This window comes from Berghia stephanieae, chromosome 8 (assembly GCF_034508935.2).
Source record: "Berghia stephanieae isolate SIO BIC M18660-M18661 chromosome 8, UCSD_Bste_1.3, whole genome shotgun sequence".
NCBI classification, from domain to species: domain Eukaryota; kingdom Metazoa; phylum Mollusca; class Gastropoda; order Nudibranchia; family Aeolidiidae; genus Berghia; species Berghia stephanieae.
This window is the reverse complement of record NC_088367.1, coordinates 41,852,684-41,872,809: the sequence shown is the minus strand read 5'-3', so window position 1 is coordinate 41,872,809 and position 20,126 is coordinate 41,852,684. Positions and strand designations below refer to the sequence as shown.

At 35.9% G+C, this 20,126-nt stretch overlaps 1 protein-coding gene across 1 annotated transcript in view; it reads left to right on the top strand.

Annotated features, from left to right (window-relative positions):
- The window catches only part of LOC144978701 (general transcription factor IIH subunit 1-like), a 29,615-nt gene extending 9,927 nt beyond the window's left edge, over positions 1–19,688 (top strand). The window contains exons 8-14 of the mRNA XM_078925117.1: positions 508–804; positions 1,479–1,549; positions 3,306–3,471; positions 6,194–6,284; positions 9,720–9,835; positions 16,877–16,969; positions 19,463–19,688. Coding sequence (XP_078781243.1) covers positions 508–804; positions 1,479–1,549; positions 3,306–3,471; positions 6,194–6,284; positions 9,720–9,835; positions 16,877–16,969; positions 19,463–19,549 — 921 coding nt within the window. The 3' untranslated portion in view covers positions 19,550–19,688. The remainder of the gene's footprint in view (positions 1–507; positions 805–1,478; positions 1,550–3,305; positions 3,472–6,193; positions 6,285–9,719; positions 9,836–16,876; positions 16,970–19,462) is intronic.
- The last annotated feature ends 438 nt before the right edge of the window (positions 19,689–20,126 follow it).

Genomic DNA, 20,126 nt, shown 5'->3' with positions numbered 1-20,126 from the left:
CTACTACTACTACTACTACTACTACTACTACTACTACTACTACTACTACTACTACTACTACTACTACTACTACTACTACTACTACTACTACTACTACTACTACTACTACTACTACTTTCGTCTTTCTTCTTTCTTTCCTTCTTTTTAAATATTTTCATTGAATTAATGTTTTCTGTACTTGTTTATTTAAGTTTATATCTAATGTAATTTGATGTGGCAGTGCCTTTTTGAACAGCAAATTAGCTTTTTATTGATTTATTTGTGTTTATATATGTGTGCTTGTGTTTTTATGTGTGTACGGACGATGATATAACTTGTTAATGTTTTGAATTTTGAAACTGTTATCTCTTTTTGTGTTTGTGTGAATAATTAAATATATAAGGAAAGAAGAAGAAAAAATGATAATCGAATAAGATAAAATATATGTATCTGATGATAATGTTGTGATAATTTTCTTTCATTTCAGGCATTTTGGGAGAATGTTGTGATAATTTTCTTTCATTTCAGGCATTTCGGGGCATAGCGGAAGATAACCGGTCTAGCAATAATTCCGCCAATCAAGCCATGATAAAACATTTTAACCAACATTCCACCCTGGTGTTGCGTGCCTGTCAGAGTGGAGACACAACGGCCACCTCGCTCGATTCCTCCAAGGCTTACGATACGCCTGGTGAAGGCAGTAGTGGTGGGAAGAAAATGAAAATGAACGGGGCTGCTGGTATGAATGGAATCTCAGTATCAAAACATCAAAAACAACAACCAGTGTGCATTACCTCATCACCCACAGATTTACACAGAAAAAAGGTATCATTCTAATAATAACATAATAATAATAATGTACTTAATTCATCCAAAAAGTGGAAATTCGTTTACATAAATATAAAGTTTCGAATTTATGGCGACAATGTCCATATGTGTATGTAGTCTGTCTATTTTATTTATCGTTGTGCACTGAACCATTCCTGTAAATGTTGCTGCTCGAAGCTCGAAGAAATAAATAATTTGAAATTGAATGTCAGCTTCAATTTGATAAATGAAAACAGATAATGTGGACGTTTTGGGTTTCCCCTTTATACACAAAACAGGATGAATAAAACACTACAGACGAATGAGATAATGTGATAGTTGCATTGTTGAGGTGAATCACCTTTTATTCACCTTAATAACACCACTATAACATTATCTCAATCGTTTTTGGTGTTTTATTCATCCATTATCTGTTTTCGTTTATTAAATTGAAGCTTACGTTCAATTTCACATTGATATTTATGAACCATTAATGAAATTTCAAATCTTTCTTTTCATATTTTAATTCTTATTATAATTTGAAAATTATTGGAAGTCATGGTTTGATCTTATTTTGATTTGTCTCTGATTTATTGATCAAATCAAAGAAATTCTGTGCTTTTAGCATCCCTTCCTTTTATATTTCTATGACTTTTAAGGATCCTTGAAATATTTTTATTTTTATTTTTCAGAGAAAAATTAAAGAAAAGCTAGAGTATGCTGATTTAAGTCAAGACAAAAATAGTGACAACGTTTCTCTAAGGTAAAGTGATAAAAATTACATTGTTATTAAACCTCTGTTTTTTTGGGGTTTTTTTGATTCTCTAAATTCAAACTGTGATCAAATACAAGTCACTTTTTTAACAGACTCTTCATAGTCAGTTTGCAGTACCAGAATCTGCATAAACCTTCAGCTGTCCCATCTAAGTGTTGACTGCCTTTGCTTTTTCATGGCAGCAAGAAAGGCATTGAATCGGAACATTTACCAAAAAGCATTTATTCCCATCAAACAGATGAGTTAAGGGAGATGACTGAAGGGGATTATACACGTATTGAACATGCATTTAAAAAAAATCTTATTCTGTCACATTTACTTCAGATAATTCTATTATTATTATTATTATTAATATTAATATTATTTTGTTTTTGAAAGGAAGACATTCATTGATGAATTAATTATTTGGATGTGATCAAATAATGAACCTAAAATTCACTTCTTTTTACAATTTTAGGAGAAATGTAGGTACTTTCTGGAAAATAATGTAAGCCCTATTTATCTCTGGCAAGTCTCCAGGAACGGACTGGTTGACAGGTCCATCCCGACTCCATTGCCCTTGTAAAATATTGTCATAAAAAAAATTTGAGCTTTTATACAAGGGATGCAAAACCAACTGCAACACCTGACATGGGGAAAAGGCATGAAACCTGTAAAATTGCCATTTTTTTTTGGACAACAAATGCAATGCTGTTGATAGCCAGGTACTCATTTACATTGGAGTTCGTTGTGAATACCAGTGACCTTATAGATCGGAAGCCGAGTGTTAAAGCACAAGATCACAAAGCCGTGGTAATTCAAGCTAAAGTAATACTAAGCTGCTAGAAGCTGTGAACTTTAAAAAGTAATAAACTTACTTACTTATTTATCCGAACCAGCGACCACCTGAGCTCTAGCCCTTCGGTCTTGTGCCATGACGTAGAAGTTAGACGTCTTTTGTAGTTGTTCCAGGTGGCTATAAAGTGTGTAAAAGTAATAAACAAAAATTAACATAACAGCTTCAAAAAAAAAGAACAAAATACCAAACATCAAATGTTTCAGACTCAAAACCCTTCTTCGGCTAACAAAATAAAAACAAAAAACAATGAAAAAATAAATACATTACTTAATAAAAACCCAGATAGACGGGAAAGTATTAGGGACAAAAACGTTTTAGCTGATTTTTTATGATGTATGAATATTTACCTTCTATCTGGGTTTTTAAGTAATTTATTTTTATGTTTTAATTGTTTTTTGTTGTTGGCTGAAGAAGGGTTTTGAGCATGAAACGTTCCATGTTTGGTATTTTGTTCTTTTTTTTTTTTAAAGCTGTTATATTAATTTTTGTTTATTATTAATTCAAGATTCGTTGTTCAGATACTCAGAGCTCAGAGCGTTGATCTCCCAACAAGCTCACATTTTCTGGATTGTATGGCTATGTGGTCTTGTGGTACGACACTCGCTTTCGGATCGGACGGTCCTGTGTTCGAGCCTCACTCAGCGCATAGTTGAGTCCTTGGAGAAGGCTCTTTACTCACATTCTCTCACCGTACTCGGGTGTAAAACGAGTACCTGGCTGTTAACAGCATTGTCTCTGTCCGAAAAAATTGTAATATCGCCTAACAGGCGTCATGTCCCGTCCTACATGTTAAATGTTGCTGTTGGCCAGGGACCCCCTTGTAAAGCACTATGAGTACGTTTAGTGGATATTACCCTATATAAAAGCTCAATTTTTAAAGCTCAATTTATTGTCTTCTGATGTCAGGCTATCCAATATGGATCGTTACCTCCACGGCCCAACTACCAGTTCCCTTCCCACAACCAGTCACCATCATCACAGTTTCAACAGCAACGGATACAGAAATGCAGAAGATGCCATTCACCGAGTCATGGAAGACGTCCAATCTTCTTGGGGAAAGTCCAGACAGACGGTAAAAATATTTTTTAGATTTCTTTATAATAATAAAAAAATAGCATTTCTATAGATAATGTGCGCTTGGCTAAGAATCTCACGACATTGCTATCCGGAAATATAACGGTTCAACACACAAAATTATGTGTAACCTTGAAAGTATATAGTCTGGTTAAGTTTAGTGAGAGTTACTCAAAAAACAGTGACAAAGACCTGAGTGATGTCAACTTCATACTGTCTATAGGGTATCACCATGACGATGTCTTGCTCTATGCACTTAAAAAACTTGGAGCTTTTATATAGTGCCATATCCATCAAACGTGCTCATAGTGCTTTACAAGTAGTCCCTAGCCAACAGCAACTCATGGCATGTAGGACGAGACATGACGCCTGTCAGGCGATATTACAAATTTTTTTTTCGGATAGAGACAACGCTGTTAACGGTCAGGTATTCATTTTGCACCTGGGTACGATTGGGGAATGTAAGTAAAGATCTTTTTCCAAGGACTCAATCGTACCGCTCAGAGCAGGCATCGAATCCAGGACCTTCTGATCTGAAGAATAGTATTATACCACTGAACCACATAGCCGCACTATTTGTTTTGGAATACACACTTGACACAAGCAACAAACAAAACAATCTGTATACTTTTTTTTTTGGGGGGGGGGGAAGAGTTTCAAGAAAAGAAAAGTGGTTACCAGCGTAAAATTCAGGATTTCTACCTCCTATTTCTATGAATGATGATGTCCTGTCATTTATTTTGGCCATATAACCATTTTTTTTTTTATTTTCTGTATTTTATTAAAAAATCTGTATGTACTGTTTAAATCTGTGTGAGTGATGGTCTGGTGTTTACCACTTTTAATTTTAATCAATTTACTAGTCTCTCCTTCTGTTAGATTTTTTTGTTTTTTGTTGTTGTTGCTATTTCCCAGTCTTGTTTAGTTGAAGGATGTTTTGTTTTTTTTTGACTGCCCATGTTTAAGTACAGGGGCTTTTGACTGGTCAAATATGGGCTATCAAGTCAACTTTTGCTGTTTCTTCTATCCTCCTACGTCTGCTTTACTTTCTTAATTGCTTTTTGTTTGAACTAAAATAAAGTCACTTTCTCATACACTAGCTATTGCTGGGATCCTTAGTCGATAATGAAACATTCACATTTGTGGTTCTGTTTTTTTTTGTTTTTTTTTGAGGGGGGAGGGGGGGGGGGGGGGGGGTCTTTTACAATTTTTTTTTAAAGAGATGACTTTCTTTCCTTGTGGATCATTTCTCTGTTAAATAATGTAATAATTGTGATTGATATATTTTTGTTAGCACTTAAAAGTACCCCCCCCCCCCCCCCCCTCCTTGACAGAAATCCTGCAGGTAAGTTCTAGATCTGAAGAAATCTATTTGACTAACGACTGTTGCAATGGTTTTTTTTTTTTTTTACTCGCCCTGACATTACGGAAAAGTGCCACTCCCCCCCTCCCTCCCCCTATAATCTAAATTAAAAACTTGAATGAAATGATAATATAGTTATTCTCTATTCCACCCAAAAGTCAGCTCTAGTCGAAATTACATTTATTGAGAAAACACAAGACACAATATTCTGAGTCATGAGGTGGGAAGCTCACCATAATTTCCCAACACAAAGAGATATGTGCTAATGGAAATAATTTTAAAGATGCAACCTTTTAGTTTTCTTAATTTTGTGTTAAGGGTCCTGATTGTGCACTGAAATTATTAGAGATAACCACTTTAGTATCTTGGAAGTGTTTATGTTTTTATCATTGACATTGTTTATAGTTATAATATTTGTGTCAAGAGTATTGACATTGTTTATAGTTATAATATTTGTGTCAAGAGTATTGACATTATTTATAGTTATAATATTTGTGTCAAGAGTATTGACATTATTTATAGTTATAATATTTGTGTCAAGAGTATTGACATTATTTATAGTTATAATATTTGTGTCAAGAGTATTGACATTATTTATAGTTATAATATTTGTGTCAAAAGTATTGAATTTAGTCTTTTACCATCTGGGAGAAGGTTTTGTCAGATTAAATGTAGAACTAACAAGTATAAATCAACGTTCGTTCCATCAGCAATAAAAATTTTGAATATTTCATATGGTACAGAAAAACCAAGGATTGATTCGTTGACTGATTAACTGATTAATTTATTTAATGTAAGATTAACTGACCAATTGATAATGATGATAATTTTTGGTGTCGAATTGCCACAATCGTAACAAATTGAAAACAAAATGAATATGTTTATGTTGTGTATATCGCACGTGTGAAAGAAAGAAAGAGAGAGAGAGAGAGAGAGAGAGAGAGAGAGAGAGAGAGGAGAGAGAGAGAGAGAGAGAGAGAGAGAGAGAGAGAGAGAGAGAGAGAGAGAGAGAGAGAGAAAATAAGTAGGAGTGAAATATCTGTTCAATCTTAGTTATCGTTTAACATTATAACAAGTGTAACTAAATGACAAATTGCCATATTTATGGACAATAAAGATCTATTATTATTATTATTATTATTATTATTATTATTATTATTATTATTATTATTATTATTATTTATAGTTATAATATTTGTGTCAAGAGTATTGACATTATTTATAGTTATAATATTTGTGTCAAGAGTAATGACATTATTTATAATTATAATAATTGTGTCAAATGTAATTAAATTATTCATTATCTTGTAAAATAAAATGATTTTTAAAAATGTTCATCTTTTTTTTTTCATTTCAGGTACTATCAGGATCTCAAGCGATCAGTGCCCTTGGAGAGTTATCGCCTGGGGGCTGCCTTATGCCTGGCACCAGCCTACAACAGTTACATCGTAAGTATCCACAGATTCTTTAAATCCACCAGCTAGTTAAGTGGCCCAGGGAACAGGAAACTTTGATAGGTAAAGAAAAATAGTGGAGTAATGTTTATATAAATATCACACATCATTATATATCAGTGTTGATGATTTTCCTCGGATCCGCGGAACTTCACAGAAAGAATTTCCTCCTTCAAAAAAAAATGTCATTTCTCCCAACCAAATGTACTGACAGTGAGGGACTGTATGTTTGGTGGAGCAAATAGGTGCAGCTTCCCACTACCCAGAAATTAGCTAGTAGTATCAATGATAGTTTATCATCTCAATTGCTCTAAAAGTGGGGGTTTATGTAATAAACATGGGGCTTAAAGGCAATCATTCAAAATTTTCCTTTTTTTTTTTCACTTTTTGCCAACATCAACACTGATGTATTAAAAAAAATTGGGGGTCCAGATAATTTAATTTGTTGATTACCAATTCATCAGCAAACAGCCTAGTTTCAAATCTTGAAAGGTTTGGTGATTTCTGATTTCTTTATGCATCCATGAGTCTATAAAGTCTAGTGGAAAATACTTTGTATACTATACATGTTTTGCCCAAAAGTGGTACATCTATGCAATTATTATCATTAATTTAATGCAATTCAATGCAAAAGAACTGTGGATAAACTGGCTGCATCATCTCAAGTTTCAAACTTTCATATTAATTGTCAATGAGGAATGCAAGTCGTATTTTTTTCATTCCACCTCTGACAATGCCTTGTTCAGAGGTTCCTACCATTCCGCATAATCAGTCTACGTTCCACAATTCCGTATTCAAGGCAAAAATTTAGCATTTCGTTAGAGGGAAATTTTTAAAAAATCATAGCTGGTAAAATCATCAGAGTGAATACAGCTGATTGGCAGACAATGCTATTTTTCCCAAGTTTACGTTTTCCAATGCCATTATGATAATAATAATAATAATATAATAATAATAATAATAATAATGTACTTTATTCATCCAAAAGGAAATTTTTGTACAGGCATATTAAAATACCGACAATGATACATACATAAACATAATATACATAAATATAATGTGGTAAAGTAAAATTTGGTAATAGGTATATATAGTGTAATAATATTGTAGGCTGTAAGAATAATTACATAGTGTAAATTAAGGGACATACAGATTATAAAAGTGTAAAGATATAAATATCTAGAAAAGATATATATTGATGTCAACACATATAAGAAAAAAAAGATCAGTAAAAAGCTAAGAATTAGTTAAAGTATAATACTATTGTAAATTGACTGAGAAAAATTACATAGTATAAATTACATGGCACATCAATAGAAAAGTTGTAGTAAGCGATTTTATAAATTGATGTTTAAAAATTGTGGGTATGGAGTAATTTTAAAGAAAAGGTTTCAAAGTTAAAACAGACGTAGACCAAAATTTATAAATTATTTTCCTTATTAAAAATTCTGCAACTGTAAGGTAAAAAGGATCGGAGGTGTCTCTCACTTTTTGTTCGTATAGACAACAATCGGTCACTTCTGTTCGACTTAGTGATCTGAAGATTTAAAGGGTGAGTTGGATTATCTAAAATATTACTAATTTTTCTTAAGCAGTATTCTGAATATAAAAGACATGGATCCTGTAGTAAATTTATTAGCTCTTTTAATAATCCTGTCAAAGTTAGCTTTTGCAGTAATACAAAAAACCAAAACACTTTCTATTACAAATAGCGTACAAAGTGTTTTGTCAATGTTAAGTTGGGACAATTTCTGTAAAAAGTACATTCTTTGATTAATTTTACTATTGATATAACTGGAATGTACGTCCCACCGTAATTTGTTGTCCATGGTGACTCCTAGATATTTGTATTTTACTACCTGCTCTACTTTTTCATTTTTAATAGTAATATGGTCTTTTGTATTCTTATCTTTTCTAAAGTCTATAATTAATTCTTTGGTCTTACTAACATTCAATTCAAGGTGGTTAGTGTCGCACCAGGAAACAAATTTCTTTCTTTCTTTCTTATAATTTATTTCGTTATTATTAGTAATGAGTCCTTGTCGAGTTGTATCGTCAGCAAATTTTAAAAGGGGTATGTTTAAATCTGCGCTTTTACAGTCGTTTGTATAAAGTATAAAGAGCATGAGAGAGATTACACAGCCCTGCGGAGCACCAGTATTTATAGTTATATTATTGGAGACATTTCCTTTTACTTGTATATATTGTGTTCTATTTGTAAGGAAGTCTAGCACCCAGGAGATGATATAAGGATTAATTTTAAAAGTAGAAAGTTTATGAGCAAGGAGGTGGGGCTGAATTGTATTAAATGCGGATGAAAAATCAACAAAAAGAATTCTGCAGTAGCTTTTAGGCGTGGCTAAATGTTTGTGGATATTATTTGTAAAAACTAGGATGGCATCTTCTACACTGCGTTTACTTTGGTAGGCAAATTGATAAGGGTCCAAAAGAGGTCTAACATGGTTATTAATTCGTAACAAAATAAGTTTTTCAAAACATTTCATGACAATTGATGTGAGAGCGACAGGTCTCAGATCATTCATTGATATTACTTTGTCTTTTTTGGGGACAGGAATTATTTCTGAAGTTTTCCAAATACTAGGGATGGAAGAGCATGAAAAAGATGCCATTTTGCCTTGAGAATCAATGCACCGTGTGTTCAATGGCAATGCACCGTAAAGGTCTGTCTGGCTACTGAACAGATCCCTGTCTAGTGGTGACCTTGTTTTATTTTCTTTACTGAATGAGTTCAGTGCAGGGAATTCTTCATTTAGTGGAGGGAAAATTGAAGGGCTTGCAGGGGTCTGGCCAATATTGATTCCGCTTTTTTTTTGTCTTCTGATTCCTCTTTGGAGCTATTGGAGATAGGAGCATCTGCTCATTCACTTGGTCATATCAGCTCCTTTGATATCTTCTTTTAGGACCATTGAGAAATTTACTTTCGATAAAGAAACACAAACAAGTGTTAATGTCCATTTAATGCTAGGAAAATCAGGATAAATGCGCATCTCCTGAGCCGACCTGCCTACTTGAAATTGGAAAAATTTGTAGTTTTCGGGTAATAACATAGGAGACATTATAACTACTTTTAAAAATTACCAATTTGTGTTTAAACACATTAAATTAATGCCTTGAACTCGCTTATAATCTAACTCTATCAACAAAACTTTGTTTTCAATAAGTTAATTGAATTTTAAGACCTTTATGTAATTGTAGTTATGCCCAAAAATTCGTAGTTCTACGAAATTTTCGGAGTAGTAGGCAGGTCTGCATGAATCATATGGCATTCATTAACAAATCGCTTAAACTTAAGTAGCCAAAGTAAGGACCCAGTGGCTAGAAGAAATAAGTGAATCCATGTGAGCACAACTCATACTTCATTGAATTATAAATGTTTTACTGCATTAAAAAAAAAAATTTTTTTGACAGAGCAAGTGAGTCCAGCAGTGAGGGATGAAATCAAGCAGAACTACAATGCCATATGTGAATTATTGAGGCACTTCTGGGCATGTTTTCCAGTCTCCAACAAAAGCTTGGAAGAAAAGGTATCAACTCACACTCAACCCTAACACCGACTGTATCCATAGTTTACACATGTTAATTTTACCCCATGCCTAGTTATTACAAAAAGCTGTTAATGGTAGTTGAATAAAACTGTGCTCATTTTTAATACATTTTTTCCAATTTTAAAAAAGTCGTAAAAATCTCCGGGATTGAGTGAGTTCAAAAACTGAATTTTGTGACAGCGAAACCGAAATTCTATCAAACCAAAAGATGGGTATTAGAAGAAGCTGTGGTCTGACCATGTCATCACTGTGTTTAATTGTGTTATGTGGTAGCCCCAATGTTACAATTCAAGGGCCCTGTTGTCCATTTTGACACCTGATTGATCGTTTTTTGGTGCTTGTGGCACCAGTAATGGAATGTCAGGACCTGTGCCCAAAAAGGAAAACTAAACAACATTCTAAAAGAAATGAAACGGCTCCAAATAAATATTCTTGGCCTGGCAGAGATGAGATGGAAAGAGCAGGGAACCATGTCAAAACAAGAAAACAACACGACATATAAGATCATATGGAGTGGTGGAACCTCTTTCCAAAAAGGAGTAGGGATGATCTTAGACCAAAAATCAACCAAATTTTACAAAGGGCACGTAGCAATCTCAGACAGAGTTTGCTGGTTAAGCTAAGAGGACCTGTAGTTGACACCAATATTATTCAAGTTTATGCACCAACAGAAGAGGCGACAGATGCAGATATGACAGAGTTTTACCATTCACTAGACAAAGCAAAACGAATGTGTAAATCACAAGAAGTCCTTATGGTAATGGGGGACCTAAATGCTAAGATTGGCAGAGGCAGAGATGGTGACATAATCGGACCACATGGACTCGGAGACAGAAATGAACGAGGAAACATCTGGGCAGATTGGTGTAGAACAAATAAATTAATGATTTCAAACACCTGGTTTCAACAACACCCAAGAAGAACCTGGACATGGCAATCACCAGGGGACAGAGCAAGGAACCAGATAGACTTTATAGCAGTATCATCAAGATTCAGAAATGGCATATTAAATTGCAAAACCTACCCAGGCGCCGATGTAGACAGTGACCATGTCCCAGTTGTTTGTACAGTAAGGATAAAGTTTAAAGCTATTCAGAGAACAGCTGGTAGAATAAAGAGGGATTACAGGTTATGCAAAGACAATGGCATACAAACAAAAATGAGAGAAGAATTTGAAAATGCACTCATGATACAAAGCCAAAGTGAACCTGATAACGAAAAATGTGAAAAACAATTTGATATATTCCAAAAGTGTGTCAAAGCAACTACAGAAAAGCATTTACCAATAGCTCAAACAAACAGCAAAAAGGAATGGATGACAAATGAAATTCTAAACCTATTTGAAGAAAGACGAAAATGCAACAGAGGGTCTGCAGAATACCAAACATTGAACAACCACATTAAATCCAAATGCATCGAGGCACACGAGAACTATCTAGACTGGAAATGCTGCGAAATCGAAAGAGAATACAAACCCAACCCCCAACAAGCTCACCAAAGAATAAAAGAACTATCAGGGAAAAGGAAAAGCAAAGCAGCAGGAAGTTGTATCCAAAACAAACAAGGGGAACTGCTATTTGAAGAACAACATAAAGAAAGCCGATGGGTAGAATACATAGGCGAACTGTACAATGATCCAAATAGAAATGAACCACCACTGAAATTCAAAGAACCATTAAGCGGACCAAACATCACCAAAAGTGAAATTGAACATGCCATGGAACGAATGAAGGATGGTAAAGCAACAGGCCCTGATGAAATATCTGTAGAGGTATTAAAAAGCCTAGGAGATCTAGCAATTGATGAACTTCACATATTATTCAACAATATATACAATACTGGGAAAATTCCAGAAGATCTCTGTAACTCTATTTTCATAGCAATACCAAAGAAAGCAGGTGCAGTCAGATGCGAAAATTTTAGAACTATAAGTTTAATAAGTCACATCAACAAAATACTGTTGCGTATAATTATCAACAGGCTAAGGAATAAGATTAACTCCGAAATCGCAGAAGAACAATATGGATTCCAACCTGACAGAGGGACAAGGAACGCAATATACCTCCTCCGTGTTTTAAGTGAAAGAGCTATACAGGTTCAGACCCCACTATACCTCTGTTTTGTCGACTACAAAAAAGCTTTTGATAGAGTACGCCACGAAGAAATACTAAAACAACTGCACTCCATTGGCGCTGATGAGAAAGACCTCAGACTCATGCAAACATTATACTACACCCAGCAGGCATCTATCAAAATCGGAAACTCTACAGGAAATTCCATTCCTATTAAGAAAGGAGTCCGTCAAGGGTGTGTTGCCTCACCAGATCTGTTTAATCTATACCAAGAAACAATCATGAGGGGCATAAATAATATGGAGGGAATAAAAGTAGGAGGTCATAACATAAATAATATAAGATACGCAGACGATACGGTACTCATTGCAACATCAGAAATCCAACTTCAAAAGATTGTTGACAAAGTGGTAGTAGATAGTGAAGCCAAGGGAATGGAAGTGAATATCACCAAAACAGAATGCATGGTAATACAGAAAAACCCCGAAAACAACAACACCTGCAATATAACGATTCACGGCGAGCAGCTTACCAACGTAGAAAGTTTTAAATACCTAGGTTCAATAGTGACAACAGATGGAAGATGTAACCGAGACATACGAGCAAGAATAACTCAAGCCAAACAGGCCTTCATGGACCTGGGAAACATTTTGAAAAACAAACAGATGTCGTTCGGGATTAGATTCCGAGTCTTGAAGTGCTACGTGTGGCCAATCTTGTTATACGGATGCGAAAGCTGGACTACAAATGCAGAAACACAAAAGAACATTGAAGCTTTTGAAATGTGGTACTTGAGAAGGATGCAGAGAATATCGTATACCGCACACAAAACGAACGAAGAAGTGCTAAAACAAACATACCAACAAAGGAAACTAATGCCCTTAATAGTGGATCGACAACTATCCTTTTTCGGACACATAGTAAGGAAAGATAAGAATGAATACCTGGCAAGTTGTGGAAAAATACCTGGTAAACGCGCCCGGGGGAGACAAAGAAAAACACTCATAGACCAACTGAAGGGCTTCACCAACCTAACAATCCAAGAGCTGTTTGAAAAAGCAAGAGACAGGGAGGAATGGAGAGAGATAATTCATGCAGTATCCGAAGCCTGGACCAGGCATGGAACCTAGAAGAAGAAGGCACCAGTAAAAAGAAAGCTGATAGAGGAAAGTTGTAGATATGAAGTTAAAAGCACAAAGAAAAGTAGAAGACAAAGGGGACTGGGCCAAAGGTCAAACAGGGAACAGAAGAATCCATGGGAAATCCACTGATGTGCAAATTTTGGCATTACTTAACTCACTGACTGCCATGACCGACACGTCTCAGCTTTTTTCATTCTAAGCCTGACTGCCAAGACCGAACCCCCTCGGTTTCATACTTTGCTATTTATTATCTGTATTCACCGAACAGTATCGGCCGTGGCAGTTTGCCGACGTCGTAGTTCGCGACTTTCGCTTTGTTTTCATACCAAACATGATCGGGTACTTTGTACTGTTGACATTTTTTACTAGCACGAATAGTACTCGATAAACTGGCTTCTTTTCCGTGATTTTCAACCATGGCAGAAAGAACAAGAAGAAACGTATTTGATGCTTTTCAAGTCCCAAATCCTTATATTTCTAATAGCGAAGATGATTTTGATGAGCCAGACATGTGTTTAAGTAATGATAATGACAGTGACTTTGTTTCTGAGCATTCTAGTAGTGGTAAAAAAAGACAACGAAGGGTCGTAAGTAGCAGTTCTAGTACTAGTAGTACAAGCGATTCTGATTCAGACTTGGACATTCCAGGTCCATCAACTTCTAATTCTAGAAAAAAAAGGAGACCAAATGCCTCTCATGGCTCTACATCAATCAATCCTTTATCTAATTTACCTGATGATGGTGGTGATAACCCCACTGCTGACTCTGATAATGAGGAAATACGGGAACTTGTCCGAGATGCAGCCGGCTGGCTCGAAGGGTTTGCTGGTTTACCTGATGTTCCTGAATTCAATGGCAATCCTGGACTTACATTTCCCATTGATGATGATATGACTCCAATAGACATTTATAACAAAATCATAACAAAGGATTTGATCAAACATTTCAAAGCCCAAACCAACCTATTTGCTCAGCAGAGCATTGCTGCCAAAACCAATCTTGCACCGAATAGTTGTCTCGCGAAGTGGAAGACAGCTTCTGTACATGACATTGAAGGTTTTCTTCTCTATTTTTACATATGTCAGTTGTTCATAAACATGTTATAGATGAATATTGGTCTACCAGAGAGATTCTTCATTCACTTTTCGCCAAAAATATTATGTCGCGTAACCGTTTTCAAGCTTTGTTGATGATGATTCATGTAAATGACAACGCCAACTATGTGCTTCTGACAGAGCCAGGGCATGATCCACTTTTTAAAATTAGGCCATTTTATGAGCATTTACAAAGAACATTTACAGCTTTATGTGTTCCAGACAAAAACATTGCAATTGATGAAGCTGTGTGCGGATGGAGGGGGAAGCTGCGGTTCAAAATTTATATCAAGGACAAGCCAGTGTCGCGGGGGATCAAACTGTACATGTTGGCCGATAGTAAAAGTGCTTATGTCTACACCTTTGAGATTTATGCTGGTGAAGAAAATGTTTCGAATAAACCACATGATGTTTGTCTGCGCCTCCTTCAGCCACTTTTGGACAAAGGCAATCACCTGTACGATGACAACTATTACTGCACTCCCTCGCTTGCTGATGAACTTGTCGCACGGAAAACGATGATAGGGACGTGTAGATCCAATAGAAAGGGCTTTCCAAAGGATCTAGCAGATAGAAAGCTTGCAGTTGGAGAGGTCTGTTACAGACAAAAAATGAGCTTGTTGCTTTGAAATGGAAAGACAAAAGAGATGTGTATATGTTGTCGACGATTCATGACCCCACCCAACAGAGTGAAACCACGACCCCACATGGAACTAGAACAAAACCTAATGTGATTATTGATTACACTAAGAACATGTGTGCAACAGATAGAAGTGATCAACTCCATTCATATGTTCCTTTGCGCAGAAGAACTGCCAAATGGTGGAAGAAGTTGTTCGTTCACCTCTACGTACTATCCGTTGTTCAAGCTCACATTCTGTTCAATAAGGTACTGCAGACAAAAGGAAAAGCAAGGTGGAAACTACACGACTTCATTTTGAACTTGGCAGACCAACTTACAATTGAGTACAAACGTAAAAGGCAATCAAACTACGTGCCAGTACTTCTGACATTGCCACCACTTCGGCTTCACCCGTCGTAAGCTCCATGAATCGTCTTGTCGAACGACATTTCCCTGAACGCAGCCAGCAACCAGCAAAAAGATACCTAGAAGGTCATGCAAAGTATGTACAGACAGGGCTAAGGCAGATCAGAACAGAGATCGTACATCGAGAAAACGACAAGAAACAAAGTATTGGTGCCCTGATTGTAAGGTCCCGTTGTGCGTTGACAATTCGTGTTTCAAAGATTTTTACACCAAGCAAAATTATTTGTAATTTTTTAGGAAAACATTCACCAAATCATATTTTTTTTTGTTTCTTATATTATTGTTATTATGTTGTTGCTTGGTTTCTGTAAAGAAAACAATTATATTATAGATATTTAGACAGACAGTCCGAGGAAGAGTTATAGTTATACCCTTTAAAAAAATTCTCGTTTTTGGCAATAAACACCTATTTTCAAAAAAAACATTGTAAAATCCAGAATAAAGCTACATGAAATTCAATGGCATCATTTGAAAGAACAACTAAAACAGGTTTGTTTGCTTTTTAAAGTGTTTTATTATCTTAAAAAGTGTGGTCATTATGATTTTTGGAGTAACATGCCGGAACCTCTGGCAGTCAAGGGAATTCCATTTTCGAAACTTGTGGCAGTCAGTGAGTTAAAAGTGCCATCCTGGAACAAGCAAAGGTTCCGGCTATGATGAATACACTCAAATGTTTACAAAGTACAATATACAACATACAGTATTCAAAACTAATAATTATAATATATAACATAACAGTGACAGAGGAATTTACAAGGATAGAAAATATCATCTCTCAAAAAAGGTACTATATATGTGACTGCCTCCCTCCCAGCTAAGGATGCCTGCCAGGACAAGGAAAAAAATGAGTGATATCAATCCAGATCAAAGAGAGAGAACATGGAAAGGGCAAAAAAGATATGGGGTATAGAAGACAGCAAGTGTTCTCCTGCCCACCATGGGAGTGCTTAATGGATCTTCTCATCATTTCAAATAGTTTTATCTCAAAAGATTAACCTATAGATCAACACCTAGTGGAAAGGAACATAACCATGCCTCTCGGACAGTTGTCATAATGTAAACAAAGGCAGTGATTGGTAAACATAGCGAACTACACAGGTTTTCCTTTCGATGGTATAAGTACAATACCCACGTTCTACTGCTTGATCACTAGAACCAACACACAGTTGGTAGAGCACTCACTTACATGGGGGTTAGGAAAAAATCTCCATTCCACCCTATATTGATTTCAGTCCCTGAGCTAGGGAGATCTCCCATTGATCTATCATTGTCCTTCATAGCTTGAGCATGTTGCCAGTCAGCTGTCTCCACGTCCTGTTACAAGCAAAGGTTCTGGTTATGATGACTACACTCAAATATTTACAAAGGACAATATACAACATACGTTTTAACGGTTTTAAAATCACATTTGGCCATTCTTTTGTAATTTAAATATGCCATTTTCTATCTTCCTCAAGTTCTCTTTCCTTCGATCATCCTAGATGTTACCAACTTTTCTATTTCATCTCTTTTCCACACATTGATCTATAATTGAGGTAAAATGTTTCGGCCAAAATGAAAAATAATAAAAGTGTTTTAATAAAAGATGCAGCATAATAAGACTGTATGAGCTTTTTATCATTCATTGATCGTGCATTTTTATTGAGTTCTATTTTCATTGACAGGTGCTAAAAATGAGGATGACACTGGACAGATTTGAGAGGGGTAAGCTAGGCCCTTTAAAAGAGAAGCTGTCCCAGTATCATCATAGCATGAATGTGAGTTGAAGAAGCTGAAATTATATTTTTAGATATTTCTTTTTTTTTTATTACACTTGTATTTTAATTTTATTTTTTGCAATTGAATTGATTAGAGTCTTGTCAAAAAAAAACAATGAAGATCCCCTGACAGAGCTGAGGAAGACAAGGGTGTCCCTTCACCAACTAGACATTCAAACATGAAGACAAAATGAGGGGGGGGGGAATGAAGAAAAAATCAGGACCTCTCCTTTTATAGAATAGAGACTTACCTCCAAACCATCTGCCAACTCACAATTAAGGTTGAATAAAGAAAACCAATTAACACACAAACGTGATCTGCATTTCACAACCCTTGGCTTATTTAAAGATTTGTCTTCCAATGTTAAGGATGTATAATGCATCTGATTGGTTACTTTTGCAAACTTTAAAAATGAGCACAATGAAACCGTACAAATATCACCAGCTCTCCCTTTCCAGTTATATAAATAAATAAACAATATAAAATTTCCTTTCTTCATCCCCATCGGAAAATATGTCTTTAGGGTCTGTTTCACAATGGAAGACTGGAATAACCCAGGCATTAGCTACAATGCAGTGCTGCAAAGTGAACTAGGTGTCTCGTCCTTCAGTGTTGCTGTTTGCTAGGTACCTGTTGTAACGTACTTTGAGCATGTTTAGTGAATATTGCACTATATATAAGTGCTCATCCATACCTGGGTGTAAAATCAGTTCCTGGCAATAACGCTTTGTTTCTGTCAGAAATTAAAAAAAATTGTAAATATCGCCTGACTTGTCTCGTCCTTCATGTTCAGTGTTGGCGAGGTACCCTTTGTAAGTTACTTTGAGCACGTTTAGTGGATATTGCACTGTATAAATGCTCAAGTATTTTTTTATATTTAAACAAGGCTAGGGCTATTGGTCAGTACTGACTCCCAGGCGCTAGCACATGCGGGTCAGTACTGACGAACAGACGCCAGTGCCTGGAGGTCAGTACTGACCAATAACCTGGTGTCTATTGGTCAGTATTGAACAACAGGTGCCACCGCCCACAGACAACCTCTCTTCGGTCTGTGCCACCGCCCACCATTGATCAGCACTGACGAACATCGGACCTGTTCGTCAGTGCAAAGACCTCTTCGCACTTATTCGTCACTTCCAAAAGTATACCATTTAAAAAAAAAAAAACAATTAAAATTCCAGGCTCTCAGGCCAACTTATCCGATGGCACACAGTAACACTTGGTCACCTAGATAAGTTTGATTTCTAACGCGTTAGATGCCGTTGGGGCAACGATATGACTCGTTATTTCAAGCCACATTAAGATTCTATTTTATTTTATGTTGTCCATTCTATTTCTTTGGGTTATTTTGTTTTTATTGTTTTTTTTCCCCGTATATTTTCGTTATAGCTTTATTTAAAGAAAAATAGAGGAAAATGTGTTCTAATATTTCCTGTTACGATTCTTTTATAATACTTTGTCCATTCTATTATACTACTACCACTCACTACTACTACCACTACTGCTACTACCACTACTGCTACTACTACTACTTATATGTCTTTTATCTTCCATTATGTTCTGGAAGATTCTGCTCCCTGATGCTGACCTTTTCTTATCAATCAGATCACCCCCCTGGGGCACCCTATCCTCTACCCACGCTGACATTTCATTCATACTGCAACCTCAACCACCATTGAGTACAGACGACAAAGTTATTTTTTATTATTTTATTTGTTTTCCACGTTTATTTGTGTATTGTTGTGTTAATGAAGGGTTTGTACCCGAAACGTCCATTGTCTGTTTTGTTCCCATACGAAGCCTTTCATTTTCACTCTTTCGTTAGTATTTTACGATCACCGGCTTCAGGCAGCCCTTACCGTTTTCTACTTTTCCTGTCTCAGTAAGATGCGAGCAAGCCGAATTTCAAATGACAGGAATGAAGAAAGACGAGACAATGAAAGAGCTTTCACTTTCAGTTCTAGCGCCACGCATCAGTGCAGTGAGCATGCGCGTTGGATGAACCGAAATATAGGGCTTCCAATTTGGCGTTTCAACACCAAATTTGGTCTTTTTCTCAGGATTGGACAATTTCACTTGTTTAATTAATTGATATATTTATTAAACAAATCTCACGTAAACCGACAAAAAGATTTAGTGAAAACAAGGGCTTCCCTGCGACTAGTATGGGACAGGAAATGCTGATTTATTTGTCGTAGAGCAAGTTATTTTTAAAAATGGCATTTTTCCATAATTTTGGTACCGTCAACGCCCGTGGCCAGGTCAGAACTGACCAATTGGCATCAGTACTAGTAATAGTAATAGTATTAGTCAGTACTGACCCCCAGACGCCGGTGCCTGTTCGTCAGTACTGACCCGCAGGTGCCAGCGCCTGGGGGTCAGTACTGACGAATAGCCACTCCGTTTAAACAAAATCGAATAAGCTCCTTGAATACTTGACTTTGTATTTACCATGTTTTACTTTTCTCTCTTTTTTTTTTTTCTGTTCACAGCTGACGGGTCATTTGTATGAAATGTTGCAAGCGGCTTACAATAAATTTGATTTATGGCAGGCTAAAAGGAGTGCAAGGCGACCGTAGCAATATTATTATAATTATTATTATCTTCTTCTTCTTCCTTTTTTTTTAATCATTGTATTTTATTGGTCACATTTTAGTATGTTATTGTTATACAAACAAATGCCATAATTTTTATATGGTAATAAAATCAGAGAAATATGTCTTGGAATGTTGATTTTATAACCTTGGACTAAATGAAATGTGTGGCCTCATAGCCTTATATTCTGCTGTCATATGGTAAAAGGACATAAGTGCCAACATAAATAAAAATGATCTATTTATATTATGGGAATCCCTATTTCACAGCAACCAACACTCTGAGTCTGAGTCATGTGGTAATGTGCAATGTAACACTATTGGGTAACTGGGTGGATATCCTGACCTCCCATAGCGGGCAGGGAGGTACATGCTGTGTCTTCTATCCCCATATATCTGTTTTCCAACATGCTTTCTGTCTTTGTCTTGGAATGAGATTACTTGGTTTTTTTCCTGGCCCTTGTCGGAGTCCTGGCTGGGAGGGAAACAGTCAAATGCATAGTTATTGTTTTGGGAGATGATATTTTTTTCCTTGTAAATCATATTATATTTAGTTTACATG